The sequence below is a fragment of the Perca fluviatilis genome, chromosome 9, assembly GCF_010015445.1.
Source record: "Perca fluviatilis chromosome 9, GENO_Pfluv_1.0, whole genome shotgun sequence".
Lineage (NCBI taxonomy): Eukaryota > Metazoa > Chordata > Actinopteri > Perciformes > Percidae > Perca > Perca fluviatilis.
The window spans coordinates 24,588,967-24,606,198 of NC_053120.1; the positions used below are offsets into that span (position 1 = coordinate 24,588,967).

Genomic DNA, 17,232 nt, shown 5'->3' on the forward strand with positions numbered 1-17,232 from the left:
GTGTACCTGAACAAGCAGATAGATTATTGTATTGGTAGTCCCGAACTGCATACTACAAAAATCTAACCGCAGTCTTGCTACCACGAGCTAATTTTAGCTAACGTTAGCTAGCATGTCAAACGGGGCTAGTCAGTCTTTAAAAGTGAATAAACTCGTGAAACAGAGAAGTATCGTCATGTAATCCATTGATTTCAACAATGTAACTGTATTCTAAATACCAACGATTTAAATTGTAACTGTAACGGAATACAGTTACTCATAATTTGTATTCTAAATACGTAACGCCGTTACATGTATTCCGTTACTCCCCAACACTGGAAGTGACTCATAACTCAGCTAAAACGTCTCAGAAGGTGCGTGGCCTGGTTAGCTCAGTTGGTAGAGCAGGCGCCCATATATAGAGGTTTAGGCTACTCCTCGACGCAGCGGCCGCGGGATCGACCTGTACTGCGGCCCTTTGCTGCATGTCATCCCCCCTCTCTTTCCCTGTTCATGTCTTCATCTGTCCTGCGGAAATAAAGGCCTAAAATTCCCAAAAAAATAATCTTAAAAAAAAAAGTTTGCCTGCTGATGGAGGCCACACTGATGATTTCAACCTGGGGTCTCATGGGATATGTACCTCTGCTCTGGCCACGTTTTTGCAGCGCCACAAATACTAGCCTATCAGGTAGCCCTCAGGTGTTTTGAGACAACAAATGTCCACTGGAGGTGCTACAGAGAAGAACTGTGTGGCTGAAATGGGCTGTAGGCCTACTTTATATTATTAATTATAAAAAAAATTTCGTGCACAAAGCACACATTTTCAAACTAATGTATTTTAATTAGAAGTAGCCTATATTTTCGTAGACCCCTAACTCTTCAGGCTATCAGACACTTATTGGTTGAATTTTGACAAAACAATCTTAACTCAAGGTCCACGCATTACCTTTTTCCAGAGCTTTCAATCATGGGCATCAACAGTGCAGCTTGCCAAATTGTCAAAGACATGGATCAGTTGACAGGTGAACTCAGTAGTTTTTGATTTTAGCCTACACATCACGGGAGTTCTCATCCGTGTGGGTTTAAAACGTAAGCACCAAAGTTGATTCTTCAGCTTGGAAACAGTAGTGGTAAAAAAAAAATCCCAACCTAAAGTCAATTTATAATTATTCTCTATTCTGTCAGATTAAATCCACAAATCAAAGGAGATGTCAACTTTATGGAGCACACTTTTGCACCATGCTGAAGCATGCAGTACAATCCTACCGCCTTGTGGCCTGGTTAGGCAGCACTAGTTCACTGCACATTCCCCACAGCACCATAGACAATATAAGAGCACAGCACCTCTGCGTTTGCTGTTTCACACATTAGTCCCTCGGTGGCACCCGTAGATTAACGTTAAAGTCAGACGTGTATCTATCGACTGTGAGCGTCAAAAACAGGAAGTTTCCAACCAAGCAGCTGCACCATGAGTTCTAGGAGCCATCGCTTAATCACAACTTGTTTGTCTAAGACAATTTACGAATGAATTTGAAAGAGAATGTCATCCAACTCAACGTTAAACTTTGGAAATCATCAACAATATCCGGTGATGGATAGTGAGACAGGCGTCATGTCTATCGACCATGGAGGAGAGTGGGGTAAGCGTCGGTTAACTGCTTTCTACAGACCCATACAGGGAAACATATAGTCGATCTAACACATATAACTAGTACAGACGTGCCTCTAAAATGCAAAGTGTGAGAAGGTAACCGTTTCAAAAACATTCGTCCATACGCTTGAGGTTGGATGTGTTTGTGTTTACATACGCTTAAAGTCGTTGCTACTACAGTTAGCATTAGCTAGCTGTCTGTGACGTTAGGTGATGTAACATGGATGTAATGTACACTAGCAATATGGCTGCAGACATTACACACAGTGCACTTCTCTAACACAGACACAGCGCTTTAATGACATGATGGTGCATACGCTTTGCTGAAAAGATGGTTTGCTGCACTTGTTTTGGCGCCACACACACACACACACGCACACGCACACCCTGTAATGCTTATAGCATAGATAGATAACTGTTGAATGTTTTGTATCTATGCTTATAGGCACAGTTTTTAACTAGGGGCAGTTCTTTTTATATAACTTCAAAACTGAGGAGGAATGCTTTTACGTTTTTTTATATATATATTGTACTATCTAGTTATAAATAAACAAATTAGTTTAGCTTTTCTCATTTGCCAGTTCATATCCAATATATCCAATATTTTAATACAAAAGTATACAGGACTGCATACATTTGCTGCTTGGATAATATTAAATGAAATTTGATCTAAAGAGGCACTGATCAATGGATTGAAAGCAGTTTGACCAGATGTTGTATGTGCTGTATGCTTGTTACACAGACATCAGCCTGTTTGATGAGCTGGACAACCTGGGAGATGCAGATGAGCTGCTTCAGGCCCTGGAGCATGCCGGTTATGTGAGTAACTTATCTTCTCTCAGTATGCAAATGTATGTTGCTTACTGAAATCTGTTTTATAGTCTGACTGAAACAGAAAGTCATGTGCTTGTTAACTGTGGCGCAGAGCTAGAGATACAGGTGCATCATTAGCTAACATTATAGCACAGTATGCTTTTGTTATAGCAGTATCTCCAAACAATTTAGGAATAATTTGGTGTATCAAATAGGCCTTTTTTTTAAAAGTCTAAATGTGAGAGAGCACTGGATGGTTAAATATATAATTTTAAGGTCATTCAGTGCTATAAATTATTGATGAATTGTGATATATTCATGATTTTGTGTTTGGGTTAATATTTGTTTAAAGGATGACAATTTAGTTTCTCTTCCGTACTTAAATGTTTATAATAATAATAATAATAATAATAATAATAATAATAATAATAATAATAATGAGATAAGCTGTTTTTGTTTGTGTATAAGTGTGTATGACTGTATGTGTGTGGACCCCAGGAAGAATATCCAATTCTTATGCTAGTGCTAATGGGGATACTTGTATGTATATATATATATATATATATATATATATATATATATATATATATATATATATATATATATATATATATATATATATATATATATTTATAAAAAAAAAAATGTAATACAGGAACAGCAGCACTTCACAGACATTAAACTAAAAAAAGGAATTCTTACTAGACTTTTATTGATGTGCTGTTTTCAGAAATGCATGGCCCAGTGATTATACACACATTGCTTAGAGTAGAATCTGATCAGACATGGTCTTTGTTGCCAATCTGCATTCTGATGATGTCCATTGTTTAAAAAGTGTGTGTTTGGTTTCTCAGGCCAGTGAGCTGGACTTTGATATCGACATACCGCCGTGGAACGAAGTGGACACAAGCAGCACCTGCACAGGTACAGCAACACATGTTGACATCTCTGTGGACATAGCTATCACATTTCAGCATGAAATAAGGGGAATCTGAACTGAACTAAAATGGAGTCAGATGTCCATCTGTTTAGTATTTTATATGATTCAACCCATGTGATGTGCTGTGGCAATTTGATAGAAATATATATTCTCAGATGCACTGTTGTTGTTTTGCTGCTTGAAGCTTTAAGTGGAATACAACATTGGGTCAATGTTGAGAAAATGAAAATCACTTTTTTTTTTTTTTACTAAGGAATATTATTATTTTCTTTCAGAATGTTTTCCAATTTTCCAGTCCGTTTCGGTGTATGACCTTAAACCAGTTTGATTTTATGAAAATCTGCTGAACCATTGTTTGTCATTATGGCCTGTTCTGGTATAATAACTAGTAGCCTACATCAGCAACTGGTGCAGACGGCGTTACTAAATCCAACTTATATTGCATTAGAAATAAGCAATATGACAACACCTTGTTCTGTTGTTTATAAACTGACTAACGGAGGCACTAGTGTCTGACAGACTGAGCGCAATTAGTGCCAAGCCGAGGCTGGCAACATGAAGGAGATCAGATTTCAGTGGAGGTGGGAGGGGCATAGATGCGCACTTTGTGTTTGTTTGCTAGAACGTTTATGTGTTTTCCGGGGTTACGGAACAAGCTATAGCAGCGGTAGTCTCAAAGAAAACTAAAACTGTGCCAATATGGAAACATTTTGGATTTGAAGCAGACAAATTACATTAGCCAAAAAACATAGTCCTGCTGATTGATTGTGGTGCAGCTTCACTCTCTGCTTCTTTTTCATTCATGGGCTCTTGAACCCGTCTTCTCATTTCTCAGTTTGTACTTCCTCAGTTCCTCTTCTCACATCTTAGTCCCTCTCACCTGAGATGCGAGCAGAGGAGTTTCGGTGTTTGGCTAAATATCTAACTGGTTTGAAAATAAAAATGAATAAAATAAAAAACTATTAGTGTTATATTTCTTGAAAAAATGTGGGAAATTATGACCAAATATAACTCAGATGACTTGCATTTGTTCATTTAATGTTTGCATGGCTGCTTTATGATTGATTTGCAAAGACAGCTGGTGTAGCTTATTAATGAGGTGTGTATTTATGGGACACAGTGGTTTATTCTAAATGAAAAAAGGATATAGAAGGGGTGTTCGTGTTGAGTTAATGTGTGGGAATATACAGGGAAAGTAAATCGCACCCACCTGTGCTGATAAGCCTACATACAGTATATGACACATTTTCCTGACGTCTTTGTCCTTGTGTATCCAGATGGTGAGGTGAGCCTGGACTCTCTGTCACCTGCCCACACTCTGAGCTCTGTCCCCTCTCCTACTTCTGTGGAAGCCCTGTCCCCATACTTCTTACAAGTAAGTCACACTCTTCAACTCTTTGTCCTTCTCGGTTTTCAGCATTTGACTTGTATTTCCAATGCTAATTTTTACCATTGATATTGGTTTTGAGTTTTCACATATGTGCCCCTCTTGGTGTGCAGTTGGAACAAGTAAAAGCCTCATCCAGATGGTGTCCAAACATTAACAGCTGCTCTTTACTTTTGGATACACACATGCACACTTTAGACACTTATTATTAACAAAAACCTTAAACACCTTGTCAAACTAATAATTCGTTGCCAGCCTGAGCTGTGCCCCGCCTTCTCGTTATAAGGAAGGTGCTGACAAGTTTAGCCACATTAGCATAATTTAGCAGGCAGATGTTTTCACAGTGTGTCAAAACAAGGATAAGGGTTACATCCTTGTCTAGCCCCAACACAGTCTGCACACGTTTGTCTGCTAACTGAATCCAAGGACACATTTGTCTACCAGAGTCTTTGAATATTGACAAGGACACTTGATACATATTTTATCAGATGTTACAACAATCATGTTTCATCAGACAGTGTTCTCTACTTTCTGTGAAGTTTGTTGATGACTGATGCAACCTATAGGCAAGCATCATGATCCTAAAGCTACTCCGATGTAATGGGAGTTCATTAGTAGCCTGTTTGGATGACAGGCTCTTGTGCAATCATGGCACAGCTTAGAACTGTTAGAAATTTTAGAGTGTTGAGCAGCAGAAGTCAAAATAAATTCATTCAACCTTTTATTTATCCTCAACAGATCATTGAGTCCCGCCCTACGAAGCAGGCTCATTGATTGGGGTTAGGCATTGACCTCGAGTGGTTAAGGTTAGGATAGCCGATTGGTCAGGGGATAGGACCTGAACAAATCGGGTTACGTTACCTTTCGTAAGCATGGACGCCTGGCCAAGAGTAGTGTGTGTGAATGCTATTGAAGGGCGGGTCTAGAAGTTGCGTGGGTTCCATAATAACGCGTCATTGAGAGGCGGCCGCAACACTCATTTTCAATGTCATTGACTCAGGTTACAAAGACAAAATACAGAACAACAACACAGAAAGTACAATCATAAGAAATATAGAAAGACAATAAAACATTCAGAATTGGAAAAGTATTTGATAAATACATTAGGATAATAGGGATGCAAAAGAAAATACAATTATGGAAAGCAGTTACAAGTAGAAGTTTGCAGTAAATCATTTTGTAGGAGTTAACTGTGTTCCAGATGCTTGTTTACTGCTGATGTCTTGGTTAAATAGATGTCCAGTATCTAATAGACACACGTCTTCTCTGCTTCACTTCTAGGATGAGGCCCTGTCTCCACAATCACAATCCTCTTCTGTTTCAGTCTGCTCGGAGTCCAGTGGCTTTTCTCTAATCTCTCCCCCAGCTAAGAAAGCTCCAAAGAGGACCAGCCAGACCGCCCGAGGTGAGGCAGCCTCTACACACGCATCTGCTCGTTCAGCTGTTATAGATAGATAGATAGATAGATAGATAGATATGTTATCATAGGTACACTTCAACTGTGAGATAAATTCATTTGCATTTTATTGCATGACATAAGTATTTGATCACCTACCAACCAGTAAGAATTCCAGCTCTCACAGACCTGTTAGTTTTTCTTTAAGAAGCCCTCCTGTTCTCCACTCATGACCTGTATTAACTGCACCTGTTTGAACTCGTTACCTGTATAAAAGACACCTGTCCACACACTCAATCAAAAAGACTTCAACCTCTCCACAATGGCCAAGACCAGAGAACTGTGTAACGACATGAGGGATAAAATTGTAGACCAGCACAAGGCTGGGATGGGCTACAGGACAATAGGCAAGCAGCTTGGTGAGAAGGCAACAACTGTTGGCGCAATTATTAGAAAATGGAAGAAGTTTAAGATGACGGTCCATCTCCCTCGGTCTGGGGCACCATGCAAGATCTCACCTCGTGGGGCATCAATGATCACGAGGAAGGTGAGGGATCAGCCCAGAACTACACGGCAGGACCTGGTCAATGACCTGAAGAGAGCTGGGACCACAGTCTGAAAGAAAACCATTAGTAACACGCTACACCGTCATGGATTAAAATCCTGCAGCGCACGCAAGGTCCCCCTGCTCAAGCCAGCGCATGTCCAGGCCTGTCTGAAGTTTGCCAATGACCATCTGCATGATCAAGAGGAGGAATGGGAGAAGGTCATGTGGTCTGATGAGACAAAAGTAGAGCTTTTTGGTTTAAACTCCACTCGCCGTGTTTGGAGGAAGAAGAAGGATGAGTACAACCCCAAGAGCACCATCCCAACCGTGAAGCATGGAGGTGGAAACCTCATTCTTTGGGGATGCTTTTCTGCAAAGGGGACAGGATGGGTGCACCGTATTGAGGGGAGGATGGATGGGGCCATGTATCGTGAGATCTTGGCCAACAACCTCCTTCTCTCAGTGTGTGCAAACCTGGTCAAGAACTACAGGAAACGTATGATCTCTGTAATTGCAAACAAAGGTTTCTGTACCAAATATGCAGTTCTGCTTTTCTGATGTATCAAATACTTATGTCATGCAATAAAATGCTAATTAATTACTTAAAAATCATACAATGTGATTTTCTGGATTTTTGTTTTAGATTCCGTCTCTCACAGTTGAAGTGTACCTATGATAAAAACACAGACCTCTACGTGTGTGTGTGTGTGTGTGTGTGTGTGTGTGTGTGTGTGTGTGTGTGTGTGTGTGTGTGTGTGTGTGTGTGTGTGTGTGTGTGTGTGTGTGTGTGTGTGTGTGTGTGTGTGTGTGTGTGTGTGTGTGTGTGTGTGTGTGTGTGTGTGTGTGTGTGTGTGTGTGTGTGTGTGTGTGTGTGTGTGTGTGTGTGTGTACTTTTTTTTTTTTGGGGGCTTTTCCCTTTTGAGAGAGAGAGAAAATTGTCCAAAAATCTATACACTTGAGTATCGCGATATTTTATTTTGCAATACTGTATTTTTTATTTTTTATTTTTTTTAAGTTTACGTGCAAAAATATTCACGTAAGACAGTGGTTCACATTTATGTTGTGTTTAAACCCCCTACCGCTAGATGGCTATGCTGAGACATCCTTGCCTAACAGTGCCTAGCAGTGCCTGACTTTTTGCTAGAAGCTAACAATGTAGCTATGGCTGAACTTTGGCCTACTTTAGCATATACAAATTTGCCTACTAAGAACCTGTGAACCACAATCCCTGGCAGTTTGATTGCTTATTGTGAACTGAATTGTTTACCTAAAGTAAACTTCTTTGACTTATATGCATGTGTCTTTTTTTAAATATTAGTTTTTCTAAAATGATACTTAAAAAAAAATCCCAATATATCGCCTTATGCACAGTATCGAAATATATTGCAATATATTGAATCGTGACCCATGTATCGTGATACGTATCGTATCTCCAGATTCTTGCCAATACAGCCCTATTAGAGTCAGCCTTTTTTATTATTATTATTATTATTATTATTATTATTATTATTATTATTATTATTATTTACTTACAGCCTGTGTTCATATTTCACTACTCCCAACCCCATCCCCCCACACCAGCCAGACAAGCTCAGCCAATCAAAAGGCCGATTCAGATTGGCCCGAGGGTTTCCATCCAACCAAAACCGCTGATTACAGCTGTGCCCCTGGCTCATGCAGCAGCTCCCCTGCAGGCAAAGACAATCATCATCCAGCCCCTGCAGACCACTGTCCTGCCTGTGGTCAAACAAGCACCGATCAACATCCAACCAGCACCCCTTCCAGGTTAGAGCTCACACTGCAACACATTGAGACCCATTGCCTCACATTGCACTGGATTGCATCAGACCAGAAGCACTGGATGCATTAGCGAGCTGTGTGTTGTTCTATACTTAGAGTATTTTGTAATTCATTTAAATTTAGAGATGACATGGTATTAGAGATGTTTGTAACTTCTGATTAATTTGTTTGTAATTCTTGCTTAGACAATCATTTAATTGTTGTGTTTTGGCCAGCAGATGGGGCTTTAACCTTAGTTTATGCTCATAAGTGATCTTAGTCCTCACTGTACCATGCTACTCTGCATGACGGTCAAATAATTAAAACTAAATCAGACCGTAAGATGTTAGATGCCTCCTTTTTGTAACCAAAATATGTCTACATTTGGGCTACACTTGGGGGAAAAAAACAATGCTGGGAATCAGTCTCCATAAATATACACTCAGGAAAGTTTGTTTTATAACCCACATGTAAACCAAAGGCTATTTATGGGCTGCTGTGTGATTTTTATTTTATTTTTTTTATTTTTTTTTGGTGGTTTTCGTGCGCTAAAGTCATTATTATTTTGTTTTGTGCTTTTAGCCTGCCTGGTTTACCAATCTGGTTACATCAGCAGCACCTAGGCCAATGTAAATACCTTATCTCATTGCCTGGGCCCAAAGTGGGTGGAGTATCTGACCTCTCCCGACTTGAATTTGAACATGGCTCTCCAGTCTGCCTGATAATGGCCAACATGGCAGATGGCTAAAGCCAAGACATGCAAGTTTAGGACCCCAGATGGAAGTCAAGTCAAGTCAAGCCTGCTCAGTGTTAGGAGTCTCTTTGGTTTAAGATCTCTGCAATATTCACAGCTGAGAAGCGAGCCCTATGCATCAGGCAGATGGAAAAAAGGAATTAAAGATATTTACTGATGAGTTCACATTTTATAGAGTTTGCCCGGTATTTCCAAAGAGCAAACGGGCTGACAGGTGTTTCCAAGGCTTATAATTTCTTTTGACTTTTATCCTCATGAATTCTTCTTAGAGATGGTAAGCTTGGGCCCAAGACACACAGCGTTGGCACCACACACATTCATTAGGAAGACTGGCTAAGGCTTCTCTACGATTAGCACTGACAGGTTGTTTAGTGTAAGAGGTGAAGGTTGCTGGGTCAGTTTGAGGAATGGCTCCTGGCACAGTCTTACTGGAAAGGTTGGGCTACAACTCAACTCAACAGGACACACATTTTAAACATGGACAATATTGTGTCCTGTTGAGGTTTTGCTAGTTTCTTTCTTTCAGGCCATAATCCATTTTGAATTTGGGCCAACATGCAGGTTTATGTGTGTTCATGCACATAAAACTCCCACACCTCTCAGTTTGGAATGTGAAGGTTTAAGACCACAGGTCGAGATGGTAAACATCGTTTCCACCTGCACTTTAAACACAGAGTCCCAATAAAGACAAGGGGTTAATGTAGGTCACGGATAGGGGGGGATCAATGAGCTGGACTGTACCATCTGCAGTGGGAGGCTCTTTTAACAGCAGACTGATGCAGCTTCCAGATTGTAGAGAATATCAGGTTGATTTTTTTTTTTTTTTTTTTTTGTCATAGATAGCAAGACAAACGTGGGATAAGAACATAAGCACAAACATGAGAACAAACTGACAGACACATATAATCACAGTCAGTGTTAATTATACTGTAAAAAAATATGACTATAGTATGAGAGTATAGTATAAGACCTGTAATTTGAAAATGTATTGCACACTCTTTCTCAGGACGTACCATAGTGCTGTCGCAGCCAAGCCAGGTGCTACAGATCCAGACAACACGGGCTGTCACTGCCAATGTGGTCACCATGCCAACGCTCAGCCAGGACAGGCGCGTTCCTGTCGCTGCTCCTGTCACGCTTCGAACCCCTTCCTCAGATGATGAAGTGAGTCCTGTCCGCACTCTTTATCAATTAAGTCTTCCTACTTGTTGAACTGCCCTGAGATATAAACACAAAGGGGTGTATATGAGAACCAGCACAGATTAGTGCTGCTGCCCTCATTCAAAGGGTCAATGGCAAATGTCCACTTATGTATAATCTGCCATGCAAAAGATTATATTTGCATTGTGTGTCATTATAGTGGATTTCACACACAGGTGCTGCCAATTATACATCTTTCTGTATATGTTGTCAAACACCGACATAACTGTAAACATGTTATTTGATCAGAGATCTTAAAATGTTTTCAGGCCACTCAGTTTGCCTTCATTGGTTACACCCAGCATGGCCCCAAGGGGACTCCACCTGTTTTTCTCTGGTTACACCTTTAACAAGTGGGGGGTTGTTTACTGAGAAATCAAGTCAGTAAATCTAGGTTCATACAGTACATGTAGTAGTGTCAGGTTCCCAAACCCTTTAGAGCTCAACAGTAACCGCCCACTTTTTTTAACGGCTCTGGTTCGGGAAGTGTTTTTCCCCGTTCAACATCATTAAATGCTTATATAAATAGTTTTATACGTGGAAACAAGCAAACCAGCTAAGAGATGAATCGTTACCATAAAACATTTGATTTGGCGCAAAATAACATTTTTAACAGCAAATAAGACAAAGGTACAAGAGTGTGTACATAAACGATTATAGACTTCAATGGTAGCTGCTCGCTCTAGCCGTTTGTTGGTGCGGTAAACCATTCCATGGTAACGGCAAGTTCCACCAATCCGAGACATTGCTGTTATGCTTAGGATTGTGGGTAGTGTAATATTTTTCCATAAGATCAAAAATAAAACATGTCTTTCTTAAAACATGGTTGATTTCATACGGACTTCTAGCTTCTACAGGAGCAGAAACCTTCACATCCTCTGAGTCTACCTTGGATGGTTTAGACATTATGGCTGATAATCAAAATCCTTATGGAGGAAATGTATAGGATTTTTACTTCCGGAACCACATTGTTGAGGTCTAATGGACATCTCATTGCTCAAACAAAATGTCAAACACAGAACCTTGACTTCCTTTGTCAAACTTTTTTTTTTTTTCTCTGTCTAATCTGTCGGATGTTTGCTCAAAGGCTCTTCGTAAGGTCATATCCTCTTTAAAGGTCCAATGTGTAGGAATTTCTCCCATCTAGCGTTGAGATCATATATCGCAATCAACTCTCTCGCACCACGCAGTTCAAAGTACGTATTAGGCCGGTTACACACTGCCTGCGTGGCGTGAGCGTGGCGTTTCTGTTGCGTGTCAACTGCGTGGCGGCTGCGTGAATTTTTCTGTCTTTGCACACCAGAAACGTGTCTGACGCAGTGCTGTATTGACGGAAAAATAGGCTACACAATATTTCGTTCTGTATTGACGGGTGCAATATTAGAAAATAGAATTATTTTTTTTTATTTTTATTTTTTTTTAATTACATTTATATCTGCATTTATATCAAAACCTTTTCATCACCAAATCATCTTTTCCTATACTATTTTGCCTGGAAACGCTTCCAACACGCTTGTGTCGGTTCTATTTCTCTTTATTATGTCTATGGTCTACCCCAGTTCATGCGAATGCAAATGTAAAATTTCAAGCCAAGAGGAATACTTGGAATTGATGGTGGTGGTAAATATTCATGAAAAAGGACAAGTTTGTGAACAGGCAACACAGATTTTTGATAATGAACAACTAAACACGTTACACGCTGGACCTTTTTAATTCACAGCCTAACTAAGAATATGTCGAAGCAATTTATCAGACGAAGCCTCTTATAGGACTGACTAGTACCTTAAGGTAGGTGTGTGTGTGTGTGTGTGTGTGTGTGTGTGTGTGTGTGTGTGTGTGTGTGTGTGTGTGTGTGTGTGTGTGTGTGTGTGTGTGTGTGTGTGTGTGTGTGTGTGTGTGTGGACATGCGAGGATTAGCATGCGTGTACTTGCATGCCGCTGCATGCCTATGAGTAGCCACATGGCCCACACACCTGCCCACTATGTAACTATGATGTTATGATTGCCATGTTCACACTTGAACTGGAACCTGTCCAACATAAACTCACTCACTTTACCCTATTTTTAGTGTTTATTTTAATTTCACAAACCATTAACTTTAATTTCTACATTAAATATGAAAACGAAGTGTTGAAAGGAAAAAGTGTATGAAAAATTTGTTTTTCCACAATGAAGGAAAAGTTATAACACTGCATGGAACATTTCTGCCTTTAAAGATGCAAATGACACCAAAATCTATGACAAAACCTATGACATGAAATTGAAAGATTTTGCCATGTTGGATACATGCAAACTGATTTTTTTTTTTTTTTTGTGTGTGAATTGATTGAGCCATTACTCTTAAAAGAGAGGCATCTGCGTGATAGTTACTAATCACAAGCCCCTCTGGTTTTCATGGAGCCACAAACAATCCGCACATGATCATTATTGGCTTTTGCTTTGTTTGTACCTGTGGGGTTTCATTGGAAAGATGTGCGTTATGTAATTGTAGTTCAGACAGTGTAAAGTATGTTACAACCCATGTGGATGACAGAGGGTGGATCCTTCCATGTGTTACATTCAGGGGTGATGTCAGGACAGCTGCAGAGAACAGAAGACCCACACAAACATGCAAAGTTAACACACAGCCTGCTGAGCTTCAGTTTTTCTGCCTCATGCACTCATTTCTCTTGGGTCTGTGTAATGACAGCACAGGACAGCACAGAGCTTTCAGGGACTTTTATAAGGTACTATTAAGTGCAGCAGGGACTGTCCCAGAGATTTAAAAGTTAAAACAGAAAACTCAATTATAGTTTGTTTTGTTTATGGTACAAACTTGTGGTTTCTTAATACAAGCTTTTGTGCATGCTGGATTTATTTTGGGTAGCAGAGTCTGATATTCTTTTAAAGACCTGGGGCTACTTTATAGGTCTGTGTTTCTGATTCTCTTCTCTTTGTTACTTGAATAAACTGCCTCCTTCTGCTAGTCTGAATCCTCAGCCTCTATCGTAAAAAAGTCCGATAGATGCCGTTTGTTGTTTCAGGCTTTGCTCCCCGGCGAAAGAGAAGAGTTCCCTGAAGGCTCGCTAAAGTCTGACCTTTAGTGAGAAACGTGTTCTCAGTCCGTCTTCTCCCCTGTTTGTCTTGTTCTTTTTGTCTGTGAGGGAAAAACTTCCACATTCACAGTGTTTCCCATTCGCCGGCTAGCTCAAACTGACTGGCAGTGAAGTTGCAAAAAATGTGGTGGTGTTGTTGTTGTTGTTCTTCACAAGGGTAGCTTTTTTAATTAAGAAGAATCATATGTGTCACATTTGTGGAATGTATCCTGAATCATTTGCAGTGCTTTCCGTGGTAACACTGGGATGGCCACAGAAAATTCATCCAATTTTCAGCTTTTAGCATCTTAAAGGAACAATCACTGTGTGGCACTGATGCGTTAACCATGGATGTGAAAAACCATTAGTCATAACTTAATTTCGCAAAGTTCTACTTTACCAGTCTGCTCAATTTAACTTCACATTAACACAGTTTTCCGTCAGACTTTTCAATGATAAACCTCAACCGAAATTTCACGTGTTTGTTTTATGAATGGTAACATTTAACCTCTGGCTGTAAAAATAGTCGGCCCTTGAAAGGGCCCGAGAGGAGCTTGTCCAATTATCATGGGGTTAATCGAGCCTGGAGAAGCACTCTTCGTGCCAGACTACGAGAACAATGACGAGGAATTCCAAACCTCAGAGGCCAAAACAAATACGCCTCTCAGCCATTTGTAAAGCTAAGCAAGTCAATAAAGTTTACAATAGGTGATTAAAGGGGAGGGACTGTACACAATAATTGAGAGGGTTTTTTGGAGCTGAGACCTCCATTACTTTCTCAAGTTTTTAACGATGATTTAATGATGTTTTAGTGAATGTAGGAAAATATATTTATTTTGCAGAATCATATCATATCAGCTATTTAATGATTTTAAAGTGAGACTATAAGTTTTGCTAAATTGTAGCCACAAGTGACCATTATAATGGTAATATTTATAATTTTATAATCTGTTTAATGTAGGGTAACAGTAGCACAAAGAGTCCAAGTCAGTGGCTCAATAATGTCACAATTACACAGCATTATCTATGCTAACATTAGCCACCACAAGCTACTGCTCATACCAGACCAAGTGTAGCAGCAAAACCCCGGAGTGTATTTAAGTGAGTATGTTTCATTGCTTGTGAATATATAAATTCAGCTTTTCATTTGTAAGAAAAATAATTTGTTAATTCATCTTTCAAATCCTGGAGGTCTCGCTTTAAATGGACTTTAGAGTTGTTTCCGTGGCCCAGTGAGATGCTGGTGTTGGGACCCGCTGCAGCTGTGTTCACTTTATATCCTCACTGGTTTGGCTACAGCACAGTGGTGGACTTGGTGGGCTGGGGGGAAGTGTAAAATGCCTGTTAAAGATGGCATGCTTGCGCCAGGTGTTACTACATGTTATAGCTACAGTTTGTCTGTGTGTGCCACTGTTCATGTTGGTTACAGTACTGTATTTTGGGCTAAACTTTGCCTTAATAAGCCCGGGTGTTAAACGGCTGCTAACCATTACATGCTTCAGACAGGTGTTGTGCAGGACGAAGCTTTTGGGACAGCTGTAAACAGCCATCAGGGATTGGTTCACTGTAATGTAATGAGCTCCTGTGTGTGTGTGTGTGTGTGTGTGTGTGTGTGTGTGTGTGTGTGTGTGTGTGTGTGTGTGTGTGTGTGTGTGTGTGTGTGTGTGTGTGTGTGTGTGTGTGTGTGTGTGTGTGTGTGTGTGTGTGTGTGTGTGTGTGTGTGTGTGTGTGTGTGTGTGTGTGTGTGTGTGTGTGTGTGTGTGTGTGTGTGTGTGTGACTGAGACTGAAAAACAGTCCAGCCTAGAACTGCAGGCCTCAACAAATCCTCCTATTACTAGGATGGGAGGATTTATAGGAGGGGACCCCAGGAAAGCATTGTGTAATGCCGGATGGAAAGGGGTCCCTTACATCCAGCACAGAACATGATGCTTTCACGTCTTTAATTTTCTTTTGCATCAGTGTCCAGTTTCCAAATCGGAGTGCTCAGTTGAGTTGAAGAAAAAAATAAATCCCATTGAGAAAATTGCTGGAGCGCTACAAGGGAGCTTGATCAAATCCATTACACATTTTGTCTTATTATCTATGCTCATTATTCAACACTCTTACAGGGAGAAATCTATCAGAGATGTTAGAGATGTAACCGCAAAGCTCTTAATGAAATACACCTAGTGATTTGAACAATTCTCCACATCATGTGCTAAAAATCTGTTGAACGTTTCCTGGACTTTGAGCTCATGTTTTTGTCACCACATCTGGTTGTTTTTGTCCAAATGTGTAAACGCTGCTTTTGTGTAATATGATGCAGCAGGAAAACGCATGAAAATACATCACACGGAATTCCATTGTTTCATTACAAAGTGTAAAATGATATTATTTTATGAAGTTAAATGTAAGGCACACAGGCAGTCCTTATATTTTACAGAACCCTGCTGTAATGTATCTAATGTGTGGATTTTGTGATTCAATACGTCAATAGAAAATATCAGATTCTCCACTCATTGGAAAACAAACAACTGGAACAACATGCTCTCTTGCTTTTGCTCTGCAACTACATGTTTAACCCACAGCACAGTTAAGCTCTGTGTGGATTTTAAAGTGGTTAAGAGAAAGCGACTACCCAAAGAGTGAACTGCAACACACAAAAAGAATTTGACATCCCAGGTTGACAGTTATTTCACCTGCATGCTGTGGTTATAGGTGTTTATGACCTACAGTAAAATCAGGAAACTTGTTAAACTAAGCCCCCTCCCGCTTGGATAGGTTAATGGTTCATCACCCACTTCCTCCTGGAGTAACCCTTCGGATGCTGAATGGAAAGAGTCGACTCTCAACAGCAGTGTGAGAGTTGGGCATGCTGGGACCTATTGGCTTCTCAGCTCTTCTTTTCTCTCTCTTCACCTGCACTCATCCATTGAAGAGTTGTTGAGCAGGCAATTCTACCTTTCAGCAACAACATGCAGCTGGCCACTGTGCAGGAGCAGCAGGAGGAAAGTGCCCTGCTCATGGGTGCCTTGGCAGTTTCCCACAGACACTTAGTTTAGATAGTTTGAGTTTGAACCAGTGTTTGTGTTCTTACCCATTCAATTGAGGTTCACTGAGAAATGCCACTCTTTTTTTTTTTTTTTTTTTTTTTTTTTTTCGCCTGCCCCACATTTTCCTCCTCAGCCTCCATCTGGTGGCGATGTGAAGTTCCCCCTGCTCTCCACTCCCTGGTAACTGCTTACTTGCAGCGTTCCCAGGCTCGGGCTAGTGGCACAGCTCCCAGATCTGGGCTGGGAGACATAGGGGTTTCTCAGGAGACAGAACACAAATACAGGGATCCAAATAACTTAATCACCAGCGGGGCTATTAGGCCCAGGGTCTTAGAGGCTTACCCTGAGGAGGGTGTTTGTGTTTGGAGAAGGATAGGAGAGGAGTAGCTGGGGACTGGATGGTCAATGAAGGTGTTTGGGTAATCACCACAGCCATGGGTGGTGTTAATTTGAGATATGTTAAGATATGTGCTAGTTGGGTCAGATTTCAGTCCTCACCTCACTGGCCTTGAGTGGCAGGAATCCCATTGGTTGTCCTTAGTGGAAACAAACTGTACAACCACTCACTAATTTGTTTATTTTAATAAAAAGGTTTGCTTTTGTTTGCCTTTTTATAGTTTCAGAGGTTTGGACAGTCTTAATATGTAATAAGGTCTTGAATAAACAAACAACATTTAAA

At 40.4% G+C, this 17,232-nt stretch overlaps 1 protein-coding gene across 1 annotated transcript in view; it reads left to right on the forward strand.

The window, feature by feature from the left end:
* The first annotated feature begins 1,359 nt into the window (after window positions 1-1,359).
* The window catches only part of atf6 (activating transcription factor 6), a 37,375-nt gene continuing 21,502 nt past the window's right edge, over window positions 1,360-17,232 (forward strand). The window contains exons 1-7 of the mRNA XM_039811159.1: window positions 1,360-1,619; window positions 2,373-2,449; window positions 3,298-3,367; window positions 4,661-4,758; window positions 6,052-6,175; window positions 8,295-8,498; window positions 10,253-10,410. Of these exons, the coding sequence (XP_039667093.1) occupies window positions 1,520-1,619; window positions 2,373-2,449; window positions 3,298-3,367; window positions 4,661-4,758; window positions 6,052-6,175; window positions 8,295-8,498; window positions 10,253-10,410 (831 nt within the window). The 5' untranslated portion in view covers window positions 1,360-1,519. The remainder of the gene's footprint in view (window positions 1,620-2,372; window positions 2,450-3,297; window positions 3,368-4,660; window positions 4,759-6,051; window positions 6,176-8,294; window positions 8,499-10,252; window positions 10,411-17,232) is intronic.